This window comes from Fonsecaea nubica, assembly GCF_001646965.1.
Source record: "Fonsecaea nubica strain CBS 269.64 chromosome Unknown Scaff89, whole genome shotgun sequence".
NCBI lineage: Eukaryota > Fungi > Ascomycota > Eurotiomycetes > Chaetothyriales > Herpotrichiellaceae > Fonsecaea > Fonsecaea nubica.
In genome coordinates this window covers 101,284-128,363 of record NW_019173762.1, presented here as the reverse complement: position 1 = coordinate 128,363, position 27,080 = coordinate 101,284, and the positions used below count along the sequence as shown (strand labels likewise).

Here is a 27,080-nt window from a genome sequence, read left to right as displayed (position 1 = left end):
GAACGCATATGGTCCTCATCTGCTAGGTCGATACCCCAGCTCGTTGCTATATACTCGTTGGTTCGATGCATGTATTGTGCCACCGGTGCTTGTCGAGGTGTTGTGGCACTGTGGCACTGTGGCTCGACAAGTGTGGCGCTTTCTTAGCATGTTGCCTGTTTAAGTGGCGCTAATGCCAAGCCCCTTCTCCGAGCCTCACGACGCTGGTGACTTCTTTGGCGTTCCAGGCACCTGGTGACCCCAACAAAAAGACATCATCATCATAGTGGAACCACCGTGCCACCTTAATATCATCTCTCCACCGGTTTAGACCTCCCTTGTTTTATCCTCACATCTTCCCTTTTTCATGGTGGTAGTCCTGCCTTCGTGATTCTGTAATGGACTTGGGCTAGGATTGTGACATCGACAATGTCAGAACGATGACATCTACCCCACAAAAGACCGATGCAGTTGCATCAACGCCAGCCTCTGCAGGCACCTATGATATCCGCGAATTACCAGACTATGACACTGATTTTATTCGACGCGAAGATCTAAAGAGTTTTGCAGAAGCCCTAACTGCCCCCAGTACCGAGCCCGTGACGGCTTTGAATGATTGGGGTCCAGTGAGACAGCGTGTGAAGAGAAGTCGAGTCCGACGGAAAGCGGCGCCGCGATCCAAGGATGAGACTCGCGAAGGCTTCGTCTATACGATCCTGTACTATCCTTTATTGCTCATTGTCTGTGGCTGGATAGTGTTTCTCTTCATCATTTACAATTTGACCCGGCTCTACATCTACGCTTACGAGCATGTATTTTCATGGACCGGGGAACGCGAAAGACTGCGCAGACAACTACAGCAAGCGACTACCTACGACGAATGGCAAGAAGCCGCCCACCGTCTCGACCAGTATCTTGGGAATGAGGAGTGGAAGCACTCCGACCCATACTCCTATTACAACCACCAAACCGTGAAAAAGGTCACCGCCCAACTGGCCGAGCTACATCGGAGAGCGATAGCCGAGTCTCAAAGACACCAAGGGGGAGATGGCGGCCTCGTGGCATTGAATGAATTGAAGTCACTGCTCGAAAGTTGCGTCAAGAACAACTTTGTTGGCGTGGAAAATCCACATCTGTACAGTGAGACTTATATTGGTACGAAGGACTTGATACAAACCTTCGTCGATCAAGTTGAGCGAAGTCTTCGATTCGTGCTCGAGAATAAACAAATCACCGACAAAGAAAAGGTATCATTCTTCCGGCATCTCGAATTAAACTATGGGCGCACGGCACTTTGCCTTTCTGGGGGCGCGACCTTTGCGTATTACCATTTCGGTATTGTCAAAGCCCTGCTTGACACAGGTCAGCTTCCTGAAATTATCACCGGTACGTCTGGCGGCGCTCTGGTGGCGGCCCTGGTGGCGACCAGAACGGACGAGGAATTAAAGAAACTCCTGGTACCGGCATTGGCATATCGTATCAGGGCCTGTCACGAGGGATTTGCCACATGGATTCGCAGATGGTGGCGTACTGGTGCGAGATTCGATTCGCTTGACTGGGCGATGCAATGCAGCTGGTTCTGCCGGGGCTCGTTGACTTTTCGAGAAGCATATCAGAGAACTGGCCGCATCCTCAACGTCTCATGTGTTCCCTCTGATCCCCATTCCCCAACGATCTTGAATAACCACATTACGAGTCCCGACTGCGTCATTTGGTCTGCGGTGCTTGCGTCTGCGGCTGTCCCTGGAATTCTCAACCCAATCGTGCTAATGCGAAAGACGAACGACGGAAAACTGGTGCCTTACTCATTTGGCAACAAATGGAAAGATGGAAGCTTGCGTACAGACATTCCCTTGAAAGCACTCAACATCCACTTCAACGTCAACTTCTCCATTGTTTCTCAGGTCAACCCGCATATCAATTTGTTCTTCTTCTCACCTCGAGGATCACCAGGTCGGCCAGTCACACATCGCAAGGGCCGAGGCTGGCGTGGAGGATTCCTTGGGTCCACCATTGAGACCTCGGTGAAGCTCGATCTACAAAAATATCTCAAGATTCTGCGACACCTTGAGCTGCTGCCTCGGCCCCTGGGTCAGGATTGGAGTGAGATTTGGCTACAACGATTCTCTGGAACGGTGACCATCTGGCCCAAAACGATCATTAGCGACTTTTGGAACATCCTCACCGACCCTACTCCTCGTCGACTGGATCGAATGCTCATCGTCGGGCAGCGTAGCTGCTGGCCAAAGATTCGCTTCATCTCCAATCGCTTGAAGATTGAAAGGGTCATTCTGGAGGGGCTGCGAATGGGAGGTCCCATTGACGACGGCGGGCGTGTGCCAAACCCTGTCCTTGAGCAACAGGCTCAGGAGGCTCTCCTACGCGCCCGGAGACGACCTGGGACCGATGAAAACTCGTCGTCAACAGAAAACAAACTCCTCAAACCAGCAATGTCGCCTGTGCGGAGGCAAAGCAGTATCCTTGAGGAACTCACAAGACAGGCTTCCGTGCTGTGGCATGACGACGGGGCCACTGAGGGAGAGGATGACGCTGTGACAACAGATGACGCGGAGGGTGAAGACGGCCTGGTACAATCCCCTGCAGAGATGACACAATGACCCCAGACCGATATGTATCATTAGAATGAACAAGCGTTAGCGAGCATGCGCAGGTGCTATAGGACTATCTATCAATAAAAACCCAAGTGAAGTAGAAAAGTCGAAGACTGATGTCCATCACGTGACACACAAAAGTACGTTGCCCTGTGCGGGCGCCAATGCAGCCGACGAACCGGCAGGGAGGTTCTGGCGAGGCACAACCGAGATCTGACGTCGATCTTTGCAGCCACTGCTTGGGGTGAATAAAATGTTCCTACAATTCGTTCCTCGCGTGATACGGCCGGTGGCGGCGGGGAGAAGTGGTGAAAAGCCCAGCGATGGTGTCGCATGCCTCTCCGGTACCAGGTCCGCACAGTTTTGAGGCTTCTAGGACACCAAAAGTCGATGATCGAGACATGTTGATATTTGATGCTTCTCAAGTGCTGCTCGCGACGAGATCTCTTGCCTGTTGGGTTTATCAGCGTCAGTGACTGTGATTGGCTGTAGCCCTACAAAAGTGGAGGTCTTGGCTGGACTTGGCGCGGTGAGTGGCTCTCAGCTTTGCCTGCGCTAGCCCCAAAACACGCCTTGCGCCTCTGGGAACTGCGAAACCCCCCAAAAAGCCAGAGGTTTGGATCTCCCACCAAACCATCAAAATATCATCGCTCAGAGTGCTTGGAGGCGATCGTGCATCCTCTGCCGTCGCAGAAATGACACTGAAGTCTCTTTGATATCCCTCGCCCTGTCTCCCGTTCGATTCCTCCCCTGGATCGCGCCATCGATCCGCTTACTGACTGACGCGCTGCGATCCCTCCATACAAAGTCATTCACCATCCAACAAATCAGACATCTTTGATCCCTTCCCGCGTGGCTCTTGACCAGACACAAATTCTTCGAGTCGGCTAGGTGGGATGCTGTTGTGCTACAGCCAGCGCCGCAACATAACTTGTTGAGATACCCTACCACCCACCCCGACACCCCTCCCGTCAAAGTACCCCCCAAAGCGAACCACCACTATGCCTGCAGGACGCGGAAGCAAGCGGACGCTCGAAGAAGTCGTCAACTATGAAGATTCGGATGATGAGGATTATGATGACCGAGCAGCCGGCCCCTCCAAATCTCGCTCTGCGAAGCCTCGGCGGCGAGGAGCTCCTGCTCGCAAGAAGCGCAAGAGAGGATATGCGGGCTCAGATGTCGACAGTGACTCGGACGAAGTCGTGTCGGACGAAGATTCGTTTTCTGACGAGGACGAAGATGACGATATAGAGACAAATGCGATAGGCCGACCTGTTCGCAGGGCAGCCAAAAAAGCTGCAAACAAATATGAAGAAAGTTCCGAGGACGAGGAAGATGAACTTGCCAATTCCTCAGGAGAAGACCGTCCACGTCGCCAAGCCACAACATCTCCGCGAAAAAAGTTGATCATCACTCTCAAGACCACCCCTGCTCGTTCGGCGAGAAGCCTGCGAACTAGGAGCGGAAGTTACGGTATCAACCAACCCGCCACCTCATCTGCACCTCATCCTACAGTCACACGGAGAAGCAGTCGCCTCTCTCATGACCCTGAGGAGTCTCTGGTGAAACTGACCGATTCGGGAAACCACGTAGAGATTGTGCGCGAAGGATCACGGGATCCTGAAGGTATCCCTCCAAGAGCAATGAAGGGCGGAAAGGGCCTCAAATACCCTTCGAAAAGCACCATTGACGAAGAGTCGCAATCACAACCCAAGGAAGAGGAAGTCGAAGAAGTACTTGAAATACAGGCGTCTCAACATGAGCTCTTGGAAAGTGACCCTCAAACCATGGAAGAACATGCCGCAGAAGAGCTACCGAACATTACTTCGGACATTATCAACATTGCGGAATTTGAAGGTGTTGAGAGTGACGGCGACTTCAACCCTGAACCCGCTGCCACACAGGAAGAGGCCGCAGTCGAAGTTGAGAAAGAGGACATAGAGGAGGAGCAGGAGGAGGAGGAAGATGAGGAAGAGGATGAAGTGAGACCAGCACGGGGTAGGTTGACCCGTGGCTCTTCCAAGAGAAAAGTAGACTCGCCTGAGTTTGAACCACACAAGTCGCCCAAGCGACTACGTGGACGGACTCTTGCAGGCGAAGCCAACTCGGGGGCTTCGGGTAGTCGTCGACGAAAAGCGCCGGACGAGAGCAGTGATTTTCATCCTGAAGATGAGACCGCCAACCAAGATGACATGTCGAGCTCCAGCGAGTCCAACGCATCTCCTCGCAAAAAGAACGGCGACGATGACGACTATGAAAGCGAGAATCAAGGTCGAAGGTCGAGACGCCTCCGTAGTCAAGCCGCTTCTCGCCAACGGTCTGAAGAAAGCGACGACGATCTAGCAGCAGAGGTCGCAGAGCTGAAGCGTGACGGCAGGAAGTCAAGGCGGCCGAGGGAAGAAGAAATCATCTACGAGCCTCGTGGAAGGCGAGGCGGTAAAAAGCCCAACTATGATCTTCTCAGGAATCTCGCCCCACTCGAGGAGGAGGAAGAAGTGGCCGCTCCGTCTCCCTCAGCACGAGCTCGAAAGACCGGCGGTGGTGGCTGGAGTCGAACTCTTTTCAACACCTACGGCCCCTTCGGCGGTGGCGGTGGCCTGCCACCTGTGCTGGGCGGAGGCCCGCAAAGGGCTCAAGGGGGTGTTGACTCCGACAGCAGCGACGACGAAACAATGAAACAACCAAGGCAATTGGGTGGTACAGTAGGAATGACTCCAACCACTGCTGGTGGCTTCAACCTCTTCCCACAAACTCTCAACGCAGATGCAGCTCAGGCTACAGCTGGCACTCCGGCCAATCTCGGCAAGATCAAGGACAAGCAGACCCTCGCAGATGCCGACCCGCTTGGAGTCGACCAAAATGTGACCTTCGACAATGTAGGGGGTCTCCAAGGGCATATCGATCAGTTGAAGGAGATGGTTGCTTTACCTTTGCTTTACCCAGAGATTTTCATGCGGTTCAAAATCACTCCTCCTCGTGGGGTTTTGTTTCATGGTCCGCCTGGAACTGGCAAGACTCTTCTCGCGCGAGCATTGGCTACCAGTGTCAGCTCTCAAGGCAAGAAAGTCACCTTCTATATGCGCAAAGGTGCCGATGCCCTAAGCAAATGGGTTGGCGAGGCTGAAAGACAGTTGCGTCTACTCTTCGAAGAAGCCCGAAAGAATCAACCTAGCATCATATTCTTTGATGAGATTGATGGTCTTGCTCCTGTACGGTCAAGCAAACAGGAACAGATACATGCTTCGATCGTTTCAACGCTGCTGGCGCTGATGGATGGTATGGATGGCCGCGGCCAGGTTATTGTTATCGGTGCCACCAATCGGCCTGATTCCATCGATCCGGCTCTACGAAGACCTGGTAGATTTGACCGGGAGTTTTACTTCCCTTTGCCAGGCACTGCAGCTAGGAAGTCCATCATTGGTATTCATACAAAGGGCTGGGATCCCCCTCTACCCGAAGCTATCAAGGATGAGTTGGCAGAACTGACAAAGGGTTATGGTGGCGCTGATTTGCGTGCTCTGTGCACAGAAGCCGCGCTCAATGCAGTGCAGCGCCATTACCCTCAGATTTACAACTCGAACGAGAAACTCGCCATTGATCCAAGAAAGATTGAGGTCACGCCCAAGGACTTCATGATTTCCCTCAAAAAGATGACACCCTCCTCAGAGCGATCGGCGTCGTCTGGCGCTGCTCCACTGCCGCCCAGTGTGGCGCCTCTGCTTCAGTCTCAGTTGGACCAGATCAGCCAGCTTCTGGGGGAGATACTGCCACAACGGAAGAGACTCACAGCTTTGGAAGAGGCTCAATTCGAAGACACTGCCGACGGTCACAGTTTCGGTCGGGAGAAAATGCAACAGACTTTCGAGACCACCAGAGTCTTTCGCCCTAGATTGCTGATCCATGGCAAGCTGGGCATGGGGCAGCAGTATGTCGCTTCTGCACTGCTCAATCACTTTGAAGGCCTCCACGTCCAGGCCTTCGATATTCCGACATTGTTCAGCGATACTGCGAGTTCACCCGAGGCCACGGTCATCAGGCTGTTCTCAGAAATCAAAATGCATAAACCGAGCGTCATTTACATTCCCAATGTGCAGGAATGGTACAACACCGTGGGCCAGGCCGTGATATCTACTTTCGTGGGTCTTTTGAGATCCATCAAACCCACTGATCCTGTTCTCTTACTTGGATTTGCCGAGGGCGACTATGATGACATGGATGATAACATGCGCCGCGAGTTCTTTGGCTACTCGAAGAAGAACCAGTTCCAGCTGAGAGAGCCTAATCTTGAAGAAAGGTCTCAATTCTTCCGCAGCATTAAGGATTACATTAGCACGGCTCCAGATGATTTCCCCGATCCAAAGCACCGAAAGAAGCGCGAACTGGAAAAGCTTGCCGTGGCACCGCCTGAGCCAGAGAAGCCGAAACCTCCGCCAACCAAGGAGGAGCTCAAGGCACAAAAGAGGCGTGACCGTCAAACTCTGAACATGCTCAAGATCCGATTACAGCCCATCATGGATCAAATCAGGACCAAATACAAGAAATTCCGGACCGGCGTGATCGATGAAAGCCACATTCGCTACCTCTACGACGAAGCTGATCCAGGTACTGTGACGTCGGATCTGCACACTGAAATTCTGGCCAGAGCATCCTATCGGCCTTTCGAGATTGGGAAGGACGCCCATGGTGTTCCCGGTCTGATAGATCAGTCTAATGGAAACTTCTATTACAACCTGGACTCTGTGACGATCGAGAAACGCCTGAGCAATGGGTACTACAAGCGACCGAAAGATTTTCTGGCAGATATCAAACGCTTGGCTAAAGATGCAAAGGCCATTGGTGATGAAGATCGACTGCTCAAGGCCAATGAGCTGTTGGCGAACGTCGAGGTCGACATTGGATCCATGGAAGTCAACGAACCTGCGCTGGCCGCGGAATGTGAACGTGTTTACCAACGAGAATTGGAACGGGAACGAGAGGCCCTAGAGAAAGCGGAGCAAGGCAAAATGCCTCCGCCTCCCAATGTGACCAATATTGCTCAGGGTTCGGGAACAACGACCACAAATGACACAGGCCCCATTCTGCTAGGCGAGCCCATGCATCGCCGCAATGACTTTGCTCAGCGGCTCGCTGCGACATCCACTCAAGCCAAGTCAACCGAATCCATTGTTACGAACGGCATACATCCTAGTCAAAACCACTCAGGACATTTGACAAATGGGTCTCACGCAAATGGCCACGAAATCGACGTGGAAGGCGACACTTTTATGGGAGGTGGAGACTCGCATCCATCGTCTCACAACAAGAGCAACGACACGCAGCAGACGAACACGACTAGCTCCTACGGTGCGCGTGCCTCTGCCCAAACAAGACCGTGGAGTGCATACACCGCACCCTCCCAACAGCTTATGAAGGAATCAGGACTGTCGGCGCCGCCCTCCCAGACTGGACCCTTCACTCCTATGCCTCAGGGAAGCCAGCCAGGGGAGTTCCAGAACGATGCTAGCACAACTCAATCGCCCAACGAGAAGAAGCCGTCCTCCAATAATACGCAGCAAGAGATTCACCAGGATTCAGGCCCTGATCTCTATCCATTTGACGAGAGACGATCTGCTGGAGGCAGTCAGATTCCATCCACGCAAGGTATGTACACACGACCCTCACTAGATAGAAACCCTCCTCTCTGTGAACTGTTCCATTGCCCGCGATCCTCTCTAATATACGTGAATCTAACGTTGAACGTGGTATTAGGGCAAAACTCACAATCGCAAGCTGCTGTGGGTGTCCGTCCTTCTTCACCGCAAGGGGCGAATCAAGAGTCCAACTCGCAGCCTTCCATGATCATGCCTCCCCCTATTGAGGCGCCGTCACAGCGACATTCCAACGCCAGCCGCATCGATGACCTGCTGAATCCCTCTTCATCTCCACGTCCGACATCGCCACCATCACCGACTTCTCGCCCTAATTTGATCCAAGTCGAGGAGCATGCGCTTGAAAATCTCCATACTGAAATCGCGGATCAGACTAGCGGTCTGTCCGTCGAACAACTGGAGCAAGTGAACAGCGTATTGATGGATACGATCTGGAAGACAAGAAGTGAGTGGGACCGAAATAAGGTCAAAGAGAGTGTGGCAGAGGCTTTCAATGAGGTTATGGAGGACATGGTCGGTGCTGGACAGCAGTTTGGGGACGGCAGTTGGGGCCGGAAGGCACAGGTCTGATCTTTGGGGGAATCATAAGGACGACGGGCCCAAAAAGGTGGTATATGTTGGAAAGATATAAGAAGATCAACACCGGGCTTGAAGAGACACAACAAAAAGGCTCACTCTCCCACGTTCGGAGAAAAAATTGGACAGCTCGTTTTGCATCAAAGACGTGTGTGCCTGTTTGTGATGGATGTATGTACATGCGAAGAATCAAAAGAACAGAAGAGAAGAAGAGATGAAGAGCGTAATCAATGTTGGGCGCCAAACAGTAGCCATCAAGGCTTTTTATGTGCGCTCTCCCTTTCCCTGTCCCTCTGATTTATCTGGCTCGTAAAGCGTGTAAGCACCAGCACCATCACCATCATCATCACCGTCACCATTAGGGTCTTAGGACCGGAGGATCCAGTACTGGGAGTAGAAGTAGAAGTAGAAGTAGAAGTAGAAGTAGAAGAGGAAGAGGAAGAGGAAGAGGAAGAGGAAGAGGAAGAGGAAGAGGAAGAGGAAGAGGAAGAGGAAGAGGAAGAGGAAGAGGAAGAGGAAGAGGAAGAGGAGGAGGAAGAGGAGGAGGAAGAGGAGGGAGCTCATTGGGGACGGCCTCAACAAGGTTCTGGAAAGGCACCGGAAAGTCTTGGTTGGAGAAATCTATGGCTTTTTACACGGTCTATATATGCCTTTTGGTTCGTTCCGGCTCTTTGAGCATCAGGGCCCCAAAACATGTCAAGCAAGTAACAGTCGCAAGTGACGCCGTCTACCCGGTCCAAGCTCCATATTCGTACACGTCCCCCTGACCAAGGTCATTCATTCATCGCGTCTTCGTCTTCGACTTGGTCTCCTCCCCCTTCGGCCCAGGCGCAGGCAAAGCGTACAGTGCTCCGCCCACAAACACGATCGTCGCGCCCATCACCACGCCCGTGGGGAGTTTGTTGCCAAACAGCCAGATGCTCAGGACAAGGCTGACGAGTTTCCTGATGTTGAGGACGATCGAGACCGTGAGGGAGGACGACTGCGCCGAGAGCCGGTTCACGCCTATAATGCAGAGGAGTTGCGTCGCGGCGTTGAGCAAGAGTAACAGGAGTGGGCGGGGGAGGGCGGAGGTTGGGTTATCAAGCCAGGAAGATGAAGCTATGTCCATCTTTGACTCATCACCGCCGATGTCGTGGCCTGGGACGGCCAGGAGATTCACGAATTCGAAAAAGAGCGGCCGGACTTGACTCACAAAGTATGGCAACGAGATGGTGTGGCTGTAGAAGAGCGTCTCGGCAGTGATGTCCCCCGATCGACCGTGCGTAGCATACATGTCGTCGGCGAAGAGCCCCATACACGCTGAGAGGACGAGTGCAGAGGCGAGAAGCACGAAGCCAGGGGCTTGAGACGAAAACGCCGGCAGTTTGGAGGACATAGACGCCGCCTCCGCCGTCGAACGGTAATCGTCCAACTCTTCGACCGCCGCCCCGATGTCAACCTGCTTGGACCACGTATCTGAAAACGCAGCCAACACCACCCCGCCGAAAAGTAGCATGACCGCGACCACCTTCTGCGTGGAGTACCGGCGTCCCTTCCAAATCCTGCCCGCAAGCATGGTGGTGACGGGGCCCGCACTCCTCAGTATGATGTGTAAGGGAATACTGATGCGATATTTAAACGCCCTGTTATTCAGAATGTTGATGGTCAGGAAGTAGGCCGTGTAGATCAGCCATTTGCGGATCGGGATGTTTCGTTCTTTGAGGTAGAGGTTCCGCAAGCCCCGGCGGGGGGAGAAGTGTCGCGGTAGGGTGAATAGGGCAACGAGGAGGAATTGGAACGCTGTGATCAGAGAACCGGATGAGGGCGAGGCATGGATGATGGATTCGAGGGTGTAGACATTGGAGCAGCAGCCGCCGAATATGAGCATGAGGGTCGGAGCCCAGATTTGGAGGATCGACGGCAGTGCGCTTACTGAGGTTGATGTCGATGCGGTGTTGGTTGGTGAGGACGCGGGTTTTGCTGCGGGAGAAGTCGCTGCTCCATTCTGGACATGCTTCTTGTCCACATCATGATGGTTCTCGCCGTGCTTGACCCTCTGACGAGTGCCTGTCGAGTCGACCCGAGCAGTCATGGCTTGCCCAAATAAGAGGCGGACGAAGCTTGTGTGTCGCGGACAATTTTCTGGGTTCTTGGGGTCATCATTGGAAATCGCGAACTCACGTGCCGCTTTTAAAGTGACCTGCAAGGTACTACCGAGCATTGACCCCCTCAAGTTCAGCCTTGTCTCGCTAGTTCGGATAATCCATTCTCCGGATTCCCGATTGATCCGCTCAGCCTCACATCCCCGCCTCTCCCTCTATAACTTCTTAGTCCAATGTGCTCGTTCGGTGGAAAAGCAGGATGAAGATATACCAGCACATGAATCAAAATTGCCGACGAGAACTGGACCGAGACTAGGCAGTAAACATGGCCGCGGACAGCGCAGGGCCTGCATCAATTTCCCCGATCCGGGATTACGAATCGGAAACCACGCATGGCAACGAGAGGCCTGCAAAGAGACAGAAGGTTGCTGCGGCGTGCGATCAATGCAGGGAGAAAAAGATCAAATGCGACGGGCGGAAGCCACTGTGTCGGCCTTGCGAGCGGAGACATGGCGCAGCAGCTCATTGTGACTGGGGATTGAGAAAAACGCGCAGTATCGGAGCCTCGAAACTCGAGATTATGCGCCTGCGGTCCCGGATCGACGAACTGGAAAGGTCTGGTCGACAATCGAACCAAACTAGAAGCATCGCCCGAGCGTCTACGCCTCCAGTAACGTCGGATGGGAACCACGATAGCGACGCCAATGCGATGATGGGACTATTGGGAGATGGTAAACCTGGTGAAGGTGGCGTGGTTGAAGATTCGAGCGCTGCGAGCTTCATGAATCGTATCAAAGCCGCTCTAGATCAACAACCCACCCCAAATTCCGCTTCGCAAGTGTCATCAACCGTCTCACCGGTAGCGACGGCTTCACCCCGAAGAAGACGGTTCAAAACGCCTGACTATGTCCTTCCTCCCAGACACCAAGCAGACCACCTGTTGGAGGTATATTGGAGGATTGTCGACGCCCTGTATCCTTTCGTTGACAAGGATGATTTCATGGACAAATACCAGACTCTCTGGACTGGGAATCCTTCAATGGACGACGAGGTCTGCTTCATATGTCTTCTCAACGCCATCTTTGCGATTGCCTGCATTTTGGACTCATCCATCCGCCCCCAAGATCGTATCACTTCCGGTGAGGTCTTTTACAAACGCGCTGTGGCACATTTCGACCTCGAGTTCTTGCAGTTTCGCTCGGTGCACACGGTTCAGTGCTTTCTTCTGCTCGCACAGTACCTCCAGAGTACCAGCGAGCCCCAGCAGTGCTGGCTGTTTACCAGCTTGGCCATCAGGATCGCTCAAAGCCTTGGGCTCGACCTGCCCTCCACCAGTGCCCTGACTTCCGATGGCATGCCAAATGACTTCCTCCGTAAAGTCTGGCACGGCTGCGTTCTGATGGACCGAACGCTGTCCATGACCCTCGGTCGTCCCGGAATCATCACTCCCCAAGCTGCGGCTTCAGTTCCTAGGCCTCATCCTCATCCCGGCTCCAAGGAATGCTCCTGCCACAGAGACCTTTGCGTTTTCGAACCGTCGGCTCCTGACCTCCATTTCTTCATCGAATCTCTTCAGCTATATGAAAACATGAGCGAGACGCTTGCGGCACTTTACAGCCCAATATCAGTAAACGCGCCTGGTCCCGAAGACAGCTATTCTCCATATTTTGGCGGCAGCACGGGCGCAAAAGCAGCTGGGACCGTGCTGGAGATGGACAGCAAATACTGGATCTGGAGGAGACGTCTGCCCCTCCACCTGCAATACCCCCTGGACTCGTCGTTCGGGTGCACGAACATGATCCACGGCCGCCAGGCAAAGGTGCTTTACCTCCGAGACTGCCATATTCGGACGCTACTCTTCCGGCCAGTCCTGTCTCGCTTCTGCACGGCAAGCCACAACGACCAAGAGTTCTCCACTAGTGAAGATGGCCTCGCGCGCAAGCTCGCACTGCAGTGCTCAATCATGTGCGTGAAGAGTGCGTTGGATACTGTCGACTTGTTCGGCAGAGTCCACGCAGAATGCCGCCTGGAGCTCCTCGACGACTTACTGCCCGCTTGGTGGTACAGCATCTTCTACCTGTACACTGCAGCGACTGTGCTTGTCGCGGCTCGACTCAACCTGGCCGTCGAAGCCGGTGTGGGTGGGGAAGAGGTGATTATGAGCGCCGCCCGTACTGCGACAGCCGCACTGCAACGGTACGGCAGTTTCGGCAAACACGCCAAACGGTGCGCCGCGGCCATAGCATTGCTTTTCGATCAGATCCCGCCACGACATGAGCCACTTCCTGGAGCTGAGGTCCAGGCATCGAATGAGGACAGGGTGACCGGTGTGACGCGAAAACAGCACGATGGCATTGACGGGGCTGGGAATATGCAACGGTCAAGTGTCGTACCTGCAGACGGCGACATTATCATCAACGGAGAACCTTCGGGCTGGACTTTCAACAATGACCAAACACATCATGATAGTGGTCCAAGGACGACAGGTCCCACCACTCGCTCTGCTAGTGTCAGCGCCAACGCCAATGGCCACTTTGCAACAGCCTCTCGCAACACCGCAGCACCAACGCTCTCAAACAGCTCCATCACAGCCACAGCCACAACGACAGCACCAGCACCAGCACCAGAATCTATGCCGTTCATGCTGACGAGTACCCACGGCGTCAACGACACTGGCATATTCGAAACCCACAACCAGCACCACCACGACGCGGCCGCCGCCGCGGTGATGACCGACTTTGATCACGATTTCGATCTCAACCTCAACCTCGATCTGGGCGGCGACATGTCCTGGCTGAGTAGCATCCCCTTTGATCTGTACGGGTAGCCCGTGACAAGTGACCTACCTACAGTACCTCCCGCGTCCCGTTTACTCACGCACACATATATTTATCCTCGGTCTATACCTATACTATGACGAAGGAATATCAGGTAATCTAGTATATATAATATATGTACCTAGGACCTACTGTAGGCTGAACACCTACATGGCTCGATGGGTTGTTTCAATCGGAGTGTAAACGTCTCTACCTATATTCTGTCTTTGTGTCTCTCTCACTCCAAACCTACCTACCTACCTCCCACCTCTTAGCCAGTGATGGGTTGGACAGGACTAGACAGATTTCTTTCCAGAGAACCGGTGGAGGTGTAGAGAGCAGAGTAACACTCATACTAGGCACTAGGCACCAGGAACTATTGATTCACCTCACCCACTCTAAAGCGTCTATGCCTCTCTTCTCTCTTCTCATCTCTTATCTAAATCAGAAGCTCACGGGTTGTTTATTTGCCTCCTCCAGCACGACACATAGACGGAGCATGAATGAAATCTTTGCTCTCCTTCTTGATGGCCCTCTTGTTGGGAAAGGACCCTTTTCGATAGCCACAATCCGTGTCTCGGGTGCTTCCATCCCTCCTCAGGCGCCATGCCTCTTCTTGTACCTCTCTAGTCTAGAAAACTTTTGCGTCTGTTGTAGACCTTTTTTGGTTCTGTGTCACAGTTGCTGTCTGCATGATCCAATTGCAGGCAGCCCACGTCAAACCTAACCAATTCTCCCTCCCCGTTGTGTAGTGTATGAATCGACTTTCCGTTTTATTACATCATCCTCGAACCGGCAAATTCCCTCCAACTCCTGACCTCTGGGGGAATTCCTTCATGTCGAGGAAGTTTCGCATTCATGCATTGAGCGAAGAGCAATGCAGTCTGTAAGTTTGGAATTAGTCAATCATCACACAATGACAAGGACGGGGTTGTCCATACCTTGGGTTCCATGAACAGAGGGACGCCAAAGTCCACGGCGTTCCTTCTCATCACATAATCCTCGTCGACGAGTGTCTTGCCTCGAGTCTTTGCCAGGTTGAAAACCCCCCTGATGTCGTACTTCTGGAACACTTGTCGTAGCGCGTTCTTGTCCGTGGTCGGGAACTCAATCACCTCGATCGATGCGCCGGACTTCTCCAAATGCTCCTTGACATTGTGGTTTGCCGTATAGAACTTGTAACCAAGGGGTCGAAGATACTCAACAATCTTGGGGAGCTCTGGCAGCTCAGTGGATCCACCAAGCAGGATTCCCTCGCCCGGCTCAGGCATACGGAAGTTCATGGTTGACTGGAGAGATGCCCAGTACGCCTCGATCAGGTCCTTCCCAAAGCACGCAATCTCACCAGTACTGCTCATCTCAACACCCAGGAAGGGGTCAGCACCCGCCAGCCTAGTCCACGAGAATTGTGGAACTTTGGTAGCCAGGTAGTCACGCTTCTCGGCCATGAGATCTTGGGGTTCGGGGACATCCTGATCAACCAATGCTTTGGTCGCAACGTCAATAAAGTTGGTCCCAAGCACTTTACTAACAAAAGGGAACGACCGTGAAGCACGAAGATTGCATTCAATGACCTTGAGAGCAGGTTCTTCGCCGGCTGCGTCTGCCTTGATGATTTGCATGTTGAATGGCCCGGTAATGTTCCAGGCCTTGGCGACTTTTTGCGCAATCTCCTTGACACGAGCCATTACCTTCTCGTCAAGATTGGCCGGAGGCAGAACTAGAGTGGCGTCTCCGGAGTGAACACCTGCGGGTTCGACGTGTTCAGACACAGCGTGCAGAATGAGTTCTCCTTTTGATGCGACAGCATCAACGTCTATTTCTTGAGCACCCTCGATGAATTTAGTAATCACCACGGGATGGTCGGGAGACACCGCCGAGGCCGATTCCAACTTGTCCTTCAGCTCTTCGTGCGTATAGATGACGGACATGGCAGCACCGGATAGAACATACGATGGTCGGACGAGGACAGGATAACCAACAGAGTCAGCGAAGGACTCGGCATCTGCAACCGAAGTCAACTCTTTCCACGCGGGTTGATCCACCCCAATCGAGTCGAGGATTTGCGAGAACTTGTGGCGATCTTCGGCCTTGTCGATATCAACGGGATTAGTACCAAGCACGTGCGCCTTGCCTTCCTCTTGCAGCCGTAGCGCGATATTCTGCGGAAGTTGACCTCCCACGCTAACAACCACGCCCGAAGCATTCTCGAGTTCGTAGATATCCATCACCCGTTCATACGACAGCTCTTCAAAGTACAGCTTGTCGGCAGTGTCGAAATCAGTGCTAAATGTCTCCGGGTTGTACTTTGACGGAGAAAACAGTTAGTATAAGCCTTTTGTAAAAGAAATACAAGAAAAAAAAAGAAAGGAAAGAAAAGACTAAGAGCCCAGGACGCGGCGGCGGCGGCGGCGGCGGCGAAGACATGACAACAGCAGCGGCAGCCACAGCTTTATGATGTCTGTCAGACAATTGATGCCGAGTCAAGTTACCCTTGTTGTGGAAACCAAGGTTGCATGGAGAGCATCTGAAAGGGTTACTCGATTCCTTGAGTTTTCGCTTGTGTTTGGCAGTCTTTTCATGGTCCTGCAATGAATGTTTGGTGCCAAAGAAGATATCACAGCGGGTACAATAGAAAGTCTTTTCTTTCAGAGTCTTTTCGACGCCATTGGCTTGCTGTTTGGCGTCTGGTCCAGGCATGTCAAGGAAAAAGCTCACTTACATTGATCATGACAGTCTTCTGACCCATATTGCGCAGAGACAGCGTTGCATTAACAGCGCACCAATCGAATTCGACCGAAGACCCTATCCGGTAGACTCCAGATCCAAGAATGATGGTCCCGTTGTCTTCAAAGGTGACGTCGTGAGATGATGCATTGTACGTTGTGTACAAGTAATTGGTATCGGCGGGAAACTCGGCTGCAAGCGTATCGATCTTCTTCACCCATGGTCGAATACCGAATTTCTGTCGACGGGCTCGGACTTCTCCTTCAGTAGATTTGACGTACATGGCGATTTGCTTATCAGAAAAGCCTTGTTTCTTCGCCTTCAACAGCAGCTCGTGCTTGATGCCGTTAAGAGAACCAATCTCTTGGATCTCCGTCATTGTGTCTTTGAGGTTCTGCAGCTTGTAGAGGAACCACTTATCAATTTTGGTCAGGTCATGAATCTTGTCCACTGAATAGTTTTCGTGGATCATGGCTTGCCCAACAGCCAGCCACCTTCGGTCGGTAGGGTTGCGAAGAACATCGTCGAGATCCTCGAATTTGTCACCCTGGAATCCCACATACCGGGGATCGACTTGTCGAATGGCTTTCTGGAAGGACTCTTCAAATGTGCGACCGATGGCCATGACTTCTCCCACGGATTTCATGGCACTGCCAATGTCACGCTTCACGTGTTGGAACTTTGACAGATCCCAACGAGGGATCTTGACGACGATATAATCCAAGCTCGGCTCGAAGTTGGCGGTGGTCGTCTTGGTTACGGCGTTGGGCAGTTCGGGGAGGGTGTGGCCCAGACCGATTTTTGCAGCTGTATACGCCAAAGGATAGCCGGTTGCCTTGGATGCGAGCGCCGATGATCGGGAAAGACGAGCATTGACTTCAATAACGCGGTAGTCGAGACCGTCGGGTTGCAGTGCGTATTGGACATTGCATTCACCGACCACCCCCAAATGACGGACGATTTTGATCGCCGCTGTCCGCAGCATGTGATACTCCTCATCACTCAGGGTCTGGCTAGGCGCGACGACAATGCTGTCTCCGGTATGAATGCCCAGGGGGTCAAAGTTCTCCATATTGCAGACAGTGATACAATTGTCCTCAGCATCGCGGACCACTTCGTACTCAACTTCTTTCCAGCCTTTCAGGGACTTCTCGACCAAGATCTGGGGCGACAGAGATAAAGATCGGGATGACAGGTTGCTGAGCTCCTCGGGGTTGTTGGCAAAACCTGATCCCAGGCCACCAAGTGCGTAGGCTGAGCGGACGATGATCGGGTACCCAACCTTTTCAGCGGCGTCAAGAGCTTCCTCGACGGTGCCAACAGCGATGGACTCAGCAATGGGAATATTGATCTCGTTGAGGGCTTTTGCAAACAGGTCCCGATCTTCGCTGGTCTCGAGGGTCTTGATGCTTGTGCCCAGCACCTTGACGCCATAGCGGTCAAATATACCCATCTGATTCATTTTGACACCCAGATTGAGGCCGGTCTGGCCTCCAAACGTGAGCAGAATGCCATCCGGCTTCTCCCTCTCAATGACGTAGGTTACGTATTCGGGGGTGACTGGCAGGTAGTAGACCTCGTCGGCGAGCTTGTGATCGGTTTGTATGGTCGCAATGTTAGGATTAATGAGGATGGACTTGACGCCGGCTTCTTTAAGAGCTTTCAACGCTTGTGACCCTATTGCAGCTGTGAGCGTGTGATCCAAGACTGCTGCCACCACATGCCACTTGGCTTGGAAGAATTTTGCAATGGACTGAGTCATAACCGTCTGCCCTTTGCGACGACGTACCAGAATAGTCAAACTCTCCTGCCTGTCCTATACTCAAACCACCGCTGCCGATGACTATGACCTTCTTGACGTCGACCAGGTTCTTCCCATAGTCAATAGCACCACTTTCCAGGTAGGCCTCGGGGCGAGGGGCCTCTTGTACCAGAGCACGACGTTTTGTGGACCTTGTGAATCTCTTGACTTGCTGCCATGAGGGCGTTTTTGGGTTTACCAGGTGTTGTCGGACAGCGAGAGAGGGTATTCGAGTAGACAATGACCGTGCAGAGAGTCGGGGGACAGGTGCGTAGTCGCGCAGCAAAAGGCTGCCGGCCTGGCGAAGAGCTCGCGTGGTCGCCGCCATTGCGGTCGAGCCAGTTGACTGGATTGCTGTTGGCAGGAGAGGAGGAACGAGTGTTCCACTCGATCGCTGCACAAAACCAGCTCAGGATAGTGTTGTTTTGGTTGAGAGGTCTAAAGCAGTCACCGTGAACAGAATTGTTCAAGAAAGTGAAGCTCGACTCACACGCCCCAAACACTGACTGGGGGGAGTAAAAAAAAGTGCGGCTGGCCGCGCGAGACTTTCAGATTGCGGGATCCAATCGATAAGCTGCAGCCAAAGCAATCTGGGTCCTCAGACGTCAGTGTGGGATCAAGAGATAACAGTTTTTTCTCTCTTCCTGCTTGTCTGCTTCTTCGATCTCCCTCTCTGGAACTATACAAAACACAGACTACTGAGGTGATTGAATGTGTGAGATCTGCTTTACTACAAGAAAATACTGAACTATTAGGTCTCATCAAGCGCCAAAGATCCATCTTTCACCCTCCACTAGCCATTCGATCTACGCAACGCCCTTGAAAAATTTCTCCCTGTTGCGTGAACAAGTCGGTTTTTTTTTTTCCCTTCGCCCTGGTCAACCTTAGATCACCACGAAAATTTTAGTCTGGGGAAAGAAGAGGCGTTGGATGCGGCAGAATTGGGAAAGGCTGCAGACAAGGTGCATGTTTCTAAACTCTTCTTGGTCACCGCCTTCACATTGTCCACCAAAGGAATCCAACTTTTTTGCAGCCACTTGGTGCTACCATCACTTCACTCGCCTTCGTGCCTCCGCCCCTCTTTCGCTCATCTGCCAACCATGCCCGATCTTCTCGCAATGGTACCGCTATTAAAAATTCTTTTCCTTGCGTCATTTGATCTGTGCTGCATGTGGTAAGACACAGACTGCGGATCTGGCTAGAAAAAACTACTTTTTCGTTCCGCTTGATCTACGGATTGTCTATTCTCAGAATGCCAAAATCTTCCCATGCATTCCTCGCATTCAGTCGTTTAGTTTGGTATAGTTGGCAGGGAAAAGTCCAGTGTGCCCGTTGTACTCGCCTTGCCACCAGTCTTCGTCAGGGAACGACTAAAGGGGTCCGTCGTCAGTAGGGGCTCAAGTGGACACTCTTGTCAAGCCGACACTTACCACGTTCATGATGATTGCGTTCTCGGGGAATGACAATTCGTTGTCCTCCCCAGCCTCGTAGTCGTAGAGCGCGGTCGCTGTCACCCCTTTAGCCTCAGCAGCTGCTGGAGCCGGTGCAGGAGGAATCGGTTCTGCCGCAGGGGCAGCAGCAGGAGCACCGCCAGCATCGTCATCCACGAGTGTGAGATAATTGCTTGGTACTAGGCCCGTCTGAATCTTCATCAGTATCACTGGTACTCTTCCTTGGAAGAGCCGACTTACTTGTCCTGCCTCATTCTTGACAAACCACCAGTCTGGGTCGATGCGTTGAATGTCCGTCACCAGTTCACCTAGAATGGTCAGCAACGATTCTGTCTCTCGGAAAACAAAAGGATAATACCTTCACGCAGTGATACTTCATTATCTTCAGCTGCCTCGTAGTCATACTCGGCCCGAGCGCGTTCACCCCCAGCTGCAGGATCGGGGGCTGGAGCAGACTGTACAGCCTCGGCGCCTAGCGTGGTGGCTGCCGCAGCCACTGCCGCTGTTCTGCCCATGTCGGGACCTCGTGCTGGTTCATCATCTTCTTCTCTCGCCACGGGTGGAGGAATGGCCCGCGCCATGGAGGTTGCTGGCAGCACGGGTGGAGGGGACAGTTGCTCCTCGTGCGCGTCAGTAACCGCCGCTGAGGCGCTGACTGGCATGGCGATCCGAATAGGAGAGCCACGAGGCAGCTCTGGCTCTTCGTCGGGGGTGGGACTTCGTGGTTGAGCGGGCGGTGGAGGTAGCGCTGGTGCAGACTCTTCCTCTTCCTCCCTAGGTTGCGACGGGGTAAAGCCTGGGATCGGAATGCCACGGTTGGGTTTGCTGCTTGTATCAGGTTCCGGAGCAGGGGGTGGTGTTCGGTCAAACGATGCTGGAGCTCCCATGGGAGGCGCTCCACTAAAGCGATCTCGAATCGAGCTGATTCCCCCGATTGCAGAGGTTGGAGCCTCTTCTTCCTCGACTGGTTTCATATCCTCGCCCGTCACTTGTTGACCAAGGCTACTGCGGCCAGTATGCGTAGTTTGCACAGGTGCCCAAGTCTTGCCTGTATAGCCACTTTTCCAGCCGCTATCCCCGCTCTTCTGGGCGACGACCGGGGACTGTCCGCCATAACCAGAAGGCGACACTGGGGGTTCACCAGAGCCGCTCATGCCTCTCTCACGAGCCTTTTTCTCAGCCCACAGCTGGGCTGGCGTTTTCCCACCTTGATCTGCGAATGTTCTACTCGCCGTCCCCACGGGAGCAGCTGGTGCCACAGGTTTGGCCTCGAAACCACCGGGAACGGGTGCTTTGGTCCCAGTGAAAGTTGAGCCACCACCAAACTTGTTGGCCACTTTAGGTTTTGGAAGAGAGGTCAGACGTTCAGGCCCTTGCGAAAAGGCCGCTGATCTCTCTGCCAGTGAACGAGTGGGTATTTCTGATTCTTCCGAAGGTCCAGTCGACAGGCTCGACACAGGAGGCGGCCGCGAAAAGCCGGTTGAGTCTTCAGGTTTCTGCGCTTTGGCACGAATGGCCGCGATGTCAACCTTGCCGATCGGCTCATACGCACCCTTCACGGGTTCCGGCCTGTCGTCTTTCAAGTTGCCTGATTCTTTAGCCTGACGTCGGATCGCCGCAATGTCAACCTTCCCAATGGGCTGGTATGCACCTCTGACCACTTCAGGCCGATCGTCCCCTTGACTGCTAGTGAAGGGCGACGGAGCAGGCCTTTGTGAAGTCAGGTCTCTCATGTTGACCTTTGTAGGCTGATAGGCTGGCGCTACTTTTTCCAGCTGCGTTCTCGTGACCGGAGGAGCGTCCGCACCCCAACCATCCTCATCCAAAGCGGCATCTCGCTTGGGCAGATTGCGCGCTACAGGATTATAGCCAGCTGAAACCCCGGTACTCTGGGTAGGCGTGAAGACAGGTTTTGAGGCAATGGTCGGCTTTGTTGCCGCAACTGGTGGGGGAGCTGCCGCACCAGAGGTGCTTGAAGAGTATTTCGAGCCTGAGGCATCGGCGACTTTCTGGATGATACTCTCTGGAGTGAGGTCACGATCTGATCTCGCCGTGATTTGGACGTGGTAACCATGCAGTAATTTGGCGACCGTAGTCAGGTGGCTAGTAAAATAACCTTTGGTTCGTTCAGGGACACCTTCACCACACCACGCGATAAGGGCACTTTTAGGGAGACCTGTGTTGGAGTCCTTGACCTTGACGAAAGCAAATTGAATGCGGCCATCGGAGAATTCGTCAATCAAATCAACAAGCTCGCCTTCTCCCGTGCTTTGTACCTTCAAAACGCTCTCTTTATTGCCCGAGTCCTGCTGAAAAGCATTCGCGAGCGGAGCCGAGACTGAGAAGACGGCCCATTGTCCGTAAGTAGGGGAGGCTGCGGCGGCACCGGTTGGAGGAGGAGCATTGACAATTGACTGATAGCTCTTTGAGATAGACGGGCCGTTCGTCGAGGTGTTGAGAGAAGCCATGGCTACCCAGAAAAGGTCGGAGAGTCAATATGGTCCAAATAGACCAGGCTGCTCTTGGGCGTCTGCCTCCTCGTCTTTTTGGAGAGGAACTGCGTGCTGCCTGGGCGATCTAATCAGGAGATCAAAGAAAGACACTTGCAGTAGATTTTGCGGAGGGTATAGGATTCAGTAGTGAGAAGCGTGGACAGCAACGATGAAGAATGAAAAGGCAGCTTACTCTGCCTGGTGGCTTAGTGCCATTGGAAGTTGGAGTACGAGGTGCTGGAAGCAACAGGGTCCCTCAGCTTCGCAGTTCTGATGATGGCATATGCCAAGCCCCTAAATCCGAAGAGCATCATGTGACCAAGCTCAACCGTTGCAAGCACTGGCACCCCGGGAACCGCAGGCTGCACTTTCCCTTCCTTCTCACCTCGCAACTGCGCCCTCTTTCCATCCCCACCGCAATCGTTTACAGCGCCCAGGTTAGACGCAGCAACAAGGGATCATTGATGCTCATTGACCTGCATCTAGGATCGCCTTGTACATTCCGACTTGACCACTGCAGCCCTTTCGCGGCGACGACTGGCGCTGCCACGCAACGCCACTGACCGGCTCGACCTTGCGTGTTCCTGATCCAGTCCGAATATCCTCCCAACCATACCCGCAACGGACGCCCACGGTTTTGGTCGATGAAAAGCGTGTCTGGAGATCGAACAGCTCCGGTTACTATCACAAGCAAATACCCAGGATTCGTCGATCTTTGTCGTGCCGACAACTTCAGAATTGACAAGGAAAAGGTTCTGCCAAAACGAGTCCCGTGAAGCCGTGCTCCTTACGACCACACCACCATTGCTGCCTGTTGTTCGAGCAAAGCAATTGCTCTGCTCGAAATGTTTTTCTTTCTCTCTTCATCAGACCCAGACTGGCTAGCACACTTGGCTACCAGCTCCTGGCGCTGATATTTTCGTTTCTCAAACAGGTTTCGACTGTTGAGCATTTCCTATTTTACTTTCTGCAAATGGTCTCCATAGCTGTGTGACATGGAATTCAACGATGGATCAACTTTCGCTCCTTGGAAAGGCTCGCGAAAGAGACCCAGGTCTCCCGACCTTGCAGACCGTTCTGCCCACGAGTTGGACTACAGACCCGTGGCTATGGAGCGTCCCACAACAGCCATTTCCTTTGGCGTCGACACGGAGCGGAGTAAACGGCGAAAGCACTCTATCAGCACGCAAAGTCTCAGCTCTCCTGCACCCCCAAAGCGAGCCCCTTTCCGCCGGCCCTTAATGCTGGTGGACCTACCTGGCGAAGTTCTGCAGCACATTTTCACTTTTGTTGATCCCATTTCTCTTGGACGGTTGATCAGTGTCAACCGCTGCTTTCGTTCTCTCCTTGATCCCGCATGTCTACTGCCACAAAAGTCTGCATCTAGCTTGTCCATGCGTTTGACCATGCGCAGTCAGGACCTTGTTTGGGCCGCATCACGAAGATCGTTCCTTCCAGGTTTTCCAAAGCCGATGGACAAAATGACAGAGCTGGAAGTGTGGAGACTTGTTCGAGGCCGTACATGCCAATTCTGTGGAAAGAAAACGACTCACAATCAACCCCTGTCGGTGTCTGAACTCTGGGATTCCGGGCCTGGATTAGATGGTGTTCGGCCTATCTGGCCATTTAGAGTCAGGACTTGTGGCCGTTGTCTGCAACCCAGGTTGATAAAGGTAAGATCCTTGCTCTGAACCCAGTGCAGTGTCTGATCTCCAGTAGGACGCAGAGTTGATTGTCTCTACTTATTCGGCACTAAGGCCCGCTTTGCCTTTCGCGATCCTGACACAAGAGTTGAATTATATTCCATCCACGGTAATCCCGCAGAAGCCACCACCCCCTCATCTGGAACTGGTCAAATACTACTTCCGGCCTCAGTTCGAAGCACTTCAATCCGAGTTCCATGATGTAAAGGCTTTAGGTGCTGCTGCGGTCGCCGAATGGTATAAAGGCCTCGAGACTCTGGGTCATCGAAGTAACACCGACGCTGCGCGCTTTGAGCAATGGGAACTCCAAGGTGGATATTCCAGGTTGCCAATTGCCAAAAGCCCCAGCGGAAACGGGGTCGGTACTTCGTTGATGAGTCTTACGAATCATGCAGACCCTATGCAAACATTCGACAACGTGCAACAACCATCTGTGCATTCTGCCGATGGAACACCCTCTTCTGGCAACGTGGTTTCAGGGCTCTCCACTCCCGGCACCCTCGAAGGTAAGCGATTATTTGATTTGATTTGATTTTTTGATACTTGGGATTGTCTCATTCTCTCCAGTCGTAGTAGCTTCTGGATGCTCTCGTCCGCAGCAGAACTAATAGTGATCCCGTGCAGATTCTAGACACCCTGCCGCTCAAACACAATCATGGCCTCTTCCACACTTTCCTGTTGCGTCAGGGCAGCAGCCCCTCACAGCCATCGGCCCCCTTGGTCCTTCATTGCCATCTGGCCAAATGCCAGGGCGCCCTCCGCGCCAAAAGACTGAACGTAGTCTGAAAGAAGCAACAAAGACAAGGGCTGAACGCCGCAAAGATATTGAGAGGCGCTGCCTTGCCCTTGAACCTCCTATAATGCCGTCAACGTTGGTGCATATGGATGCGTTTCAGGCGGCGATCTTGATCTCACGCCCACTCGACGATAAGGCCTGGGAGATATTGAAACCGCGTCTTCTTGCACAACGTGCAGACGCTGAACATCGAGAGAGCAAAATTTCACTTAGCGATCCTACGATACAACTCCAAAAGCGCCAGCAACTGGAGGAAGAGCAGCGCGTGGCACAGGCAAATGCAAGCCACATGTGGATCGAACTGAAGGTCTCTCCAAGAGATAAATTACAGAAATATGCGCAAGATTTTATACATCTGACATGGTCAGATGGTAGTGCGGTGACCAAGGCAACTGCAAGCAAGTTCGCTGCAGAGGTTCTTTGTCATGTGCGACAGCGCTTCGACGAGGTGGTTGCTCAAGAAGATCGAATGCTCCAGCTCAAAGGAACCGCCTTTCCCCAAGACGAGGCGTCCCTTGCCTGCAGGAAATTGAAACTTGAGGATATGAAATGGGTCTATGAAGAATTTGTGAAGCCTCACGCGGAAAGATTCGGAAAAGAACTTTTTCTCTGCCACGTGTGTGACACCACACAAAAGCTCTTCGCATTCGAAGCAGTCATCCAGCACTTTGCTGCGAAACATACGAGCTCTCTCAGCAGCGGCAACAGCATCGTGTACTGGAAAGCCGAATGGCCCCTGGAACCCCCCTTCGACCCACATCCGAACATTCCCTGGGCTCTCCAGGCTACAGGCAGCATGGCTAGCACACAACCACCTCAGCAAGCTCGCCTGGGCTTGCCTCCTCGCGGCCCTCCATCATCGATTGAGGGAGGGCTTGGAGGTCCATACAATGTTCCGCAGCCTATTTCATCATCACAGTGGTTTGCCGACCCATTGCAACATGTTGATCAGAACAGTTCTTCGGGTGTATTGAGAACGGACTCGCTCAATACCGGGCGTCCCCCTCCGAGGCTTGAAAAAGGACATCTCCGTGGTAGCGTCGCCGGCTCTTCGATTGCCAGATCTGAGACCTCCGGATACACCAATGAAGATGAATACGGGCCCCGTTATCAGCCCTATAAATTTGCCCGCCCGAATGCTCCTATCATTCAATACTACCAAGGGTCACATGCTGGTGCTAAAATTGGCGACGAGATGGATAGGAGTCATTCAGGCAAATCTGCACCTCGACGTGAAGAACACCCTCATCTTTTCGAGACCGGACGTGGCTGGGAAGCCTGGAAGCGACCAGGGCCGATTTCCCACGGCTCCATGATATATTCGTACGGAGACAGCTCTTCGAGGTTCTCGTACGGAGAGTCTGTACAAAGAGATGGCGGGACCTCAGTCGACGGAACATCTGAGACTGGTGGTAGCAAGACTACCAGCCACATCTCTTTGCGGCGGGAATTGGCTTCGGAGTCAAGAGCGCCAACCAGCGACCTCGAGTCATCGAGAGAGGAAGCCCATCAAGCCGCAACCCATGCAGCCGTAGAGAATTTTCTCAACAACTTCAGTCCTCTGGTTGGTGATGCGGGCACGGATAGTGCGAGAGGCGTTGGCACGATAACGCGCCCGACTGACTTGGAGCAACCACACAGTATACCGGGACTGCATCCGATTGATGCGTATCCTCAGCAGGGTGAGACCTGGGAGAGCTTGGGCAACCGCACTGGGGGCCATATCTCTCCTCCTACTCGACAAAGACCTGCTCCACCCCTAAGAGAGCTTGAACGACCGCCTGTGTGGACTGACGACCCTCCAGCACAGCTCCGCTATAGCCCTTTGGTGCCACCAGATCGTGACCCTGAGATTACTCGGGAGCTGGCTTATGATGATAGATACAGGGAGCTTCCCGGACGAGCACTCCAAGCCCGCTACGACCGCCAATTTGAGGATATGCGGGGACGAGGTCCCGCATATCCAGTGCCTCCTTACGAACCTCAGTATTTCTACGGTCATGACGGAAGACGATATGTAGAAGTAAGGGAACAGAATGCGGAGAGGTATGCACCTCGAGCCGACGACTTTCCCGAACGATATCACAACCCCACGGATAGTTCTGGCTCGCGTTATTTGGACAGCAGGCGATACGTTCCAGAACGACAACTTGAACACGACAATCGTATGCATGGTCCATTGAGAGAATACGAACTTGGCGATAACGATTACCGCCCTGCTCAGAATATGGGATCGTCGTGGGGGTATGATGGCCGCCACCCTCACGAGCAGGCTACTCTTGAGCCACATCCACGGAGTGCAAGAACCAACACTCGAGAGATCACATATGAGCCGATCGAGCAACCAATGAGATACACCCCGCGATCCTTCGGCGCAGAGCGCCCCGGTGAATGA

The 27,080-nt window shown here is 53.1% G+C and overlaps 7 protein-coding genes across 7 annotated transcripts; 4 read left to right on the top strand and 3 right to left on the bottom strand.

The window, feature by feature from the left end:
• Positions 1 to 419: 419 nt before the first annotated feature.
• On the top strand, positions 420 to 2,597 carry AYO20_09545 (hypothetical protein; the record flags this gene model as incomplete). Its single annotated transcript, XM_022647814.1, has 1 exon — positions 420 to 2,597. One exon carries the CDS (start codon positions 420 to 422, stop codon positions 2,595 to 2,597), a length of 2,178 nt encoding a protein of 725 aa, XP_022496251.1.
• Positions 2,598 to 3,592: 995 nt separating this feature from the next.
• Positions 3,593 to 9,490, top strand: AYO20_09544 (hypothetical protein; the record flags this gene model as incomplete). The annotated part of the gene is made up of 3 exons (XM_022647813.1): positions 3,593 to 8,231; positions 8,340 to 8,803; positions 9,131 to 9,490. The coding sequence occupies 3 exons, from the start codon at positions 3,593 to 3,595 to the stop codon at positions 9,488 to 9,490; spliced, it is 5,463 nt and encodes a 1,820-aa protein (XP_022496250.1).
• A 106-nt stretch (positions 9,491 to 9,596) lies between these two features.
• Positions 9,597 to 10,889, bottom strand: AYO20_09543 (hypothetical protein; the record flags this gene model as incomplete). The annotated part of the gene is made up of 1 exon (XM_022647812.1): positions 9,597 to 10,889. One exon carries the CDS (start codon positions 10,887 to 10,889, stop codon positions 9,597 to 9,599), a length of 1,293 nt encoding a protein of 430 aa, XP_022496249.1.
• A 335-nt stretch (positions 10,890 to 11,224) lies between these two features.
• Positions 11,225 to 13,726, top strand: AYO20_09542 (hypothetical protein; the record flags this gene model as incomplete). The annotated part of the gene is made up of 1 exon (XM_022647811.1): positions 11,225 to 13,726. One exon carries the CDS (start codon positions 11,225 to 11,227, stop codon positions 13,724 to 13,726), a length of 2,502 nt encoding a protein of 833 aa, XP_022496248.1.
• Positions 13,727 to 14,491: 765 nt separating this feature from the next.
• On the bottom strand, positions 14,492 to 18,571 carry AYO20_09541 (carbamoyl-phosphate synthase arginine-specific large chain; the record flags this gene model as incomplete). Its single annotated transcript, XM_022647810.1, has 4 exons — positions 14,492 to 14,599; positions 14,657 to 16,021; positions 16,438 to 18,173; positions 18,232 to 18,571. 4 exons carry the CDS (start codon positions 18,569 to 18,571, stop codon positions 14,492 to 14,494), a joined length of 3,549 nt encoding a protein of 1,182 aa, XP_022496247.1.
• Positions 18,572 to 19,526: 955 nt separating this feature from the next.
• AYO20_09540 (hypothetical protein) lies at positions 19,527 to 22,162 on the bottom strand (the record flags this gene model as incomplete). Its single annotated transcript, XM_022647809.1, has 4 exons — positions 19,527 to 19,613; positions 19,674 to 19,883; positions 19,935 to 20,002; positions 20,053 to 22,162. 4 exons carry the CDS (start codon positions 22,160 to 22,162, stop codon positions 19,527 to 19,529), a joined length of 2,475 nt encoding a protein of 824 aa, XP_022496246.1.
• Positions 22,163 to 23,667: 1,505 nt separating this feature from the next.
• On the top strand, positions 23,668 to 27,080 carry AYO20_09539 (hypothetical protein; the record flags this gene model as incomplete). The annotated part of the gene is made up of 3 exons (XM_022647808.1): positions 23,668 to 23,859; positions 23,906 to 24,395; positions 24,577 to 27,080. 3 exons carry the CDS (start codon positions 23,668 to 23,670, stop codon positions 27,078 to 27,080), a joined length of 3,186 nt encoding a protein of 1,061 aa, XP_022496245.1.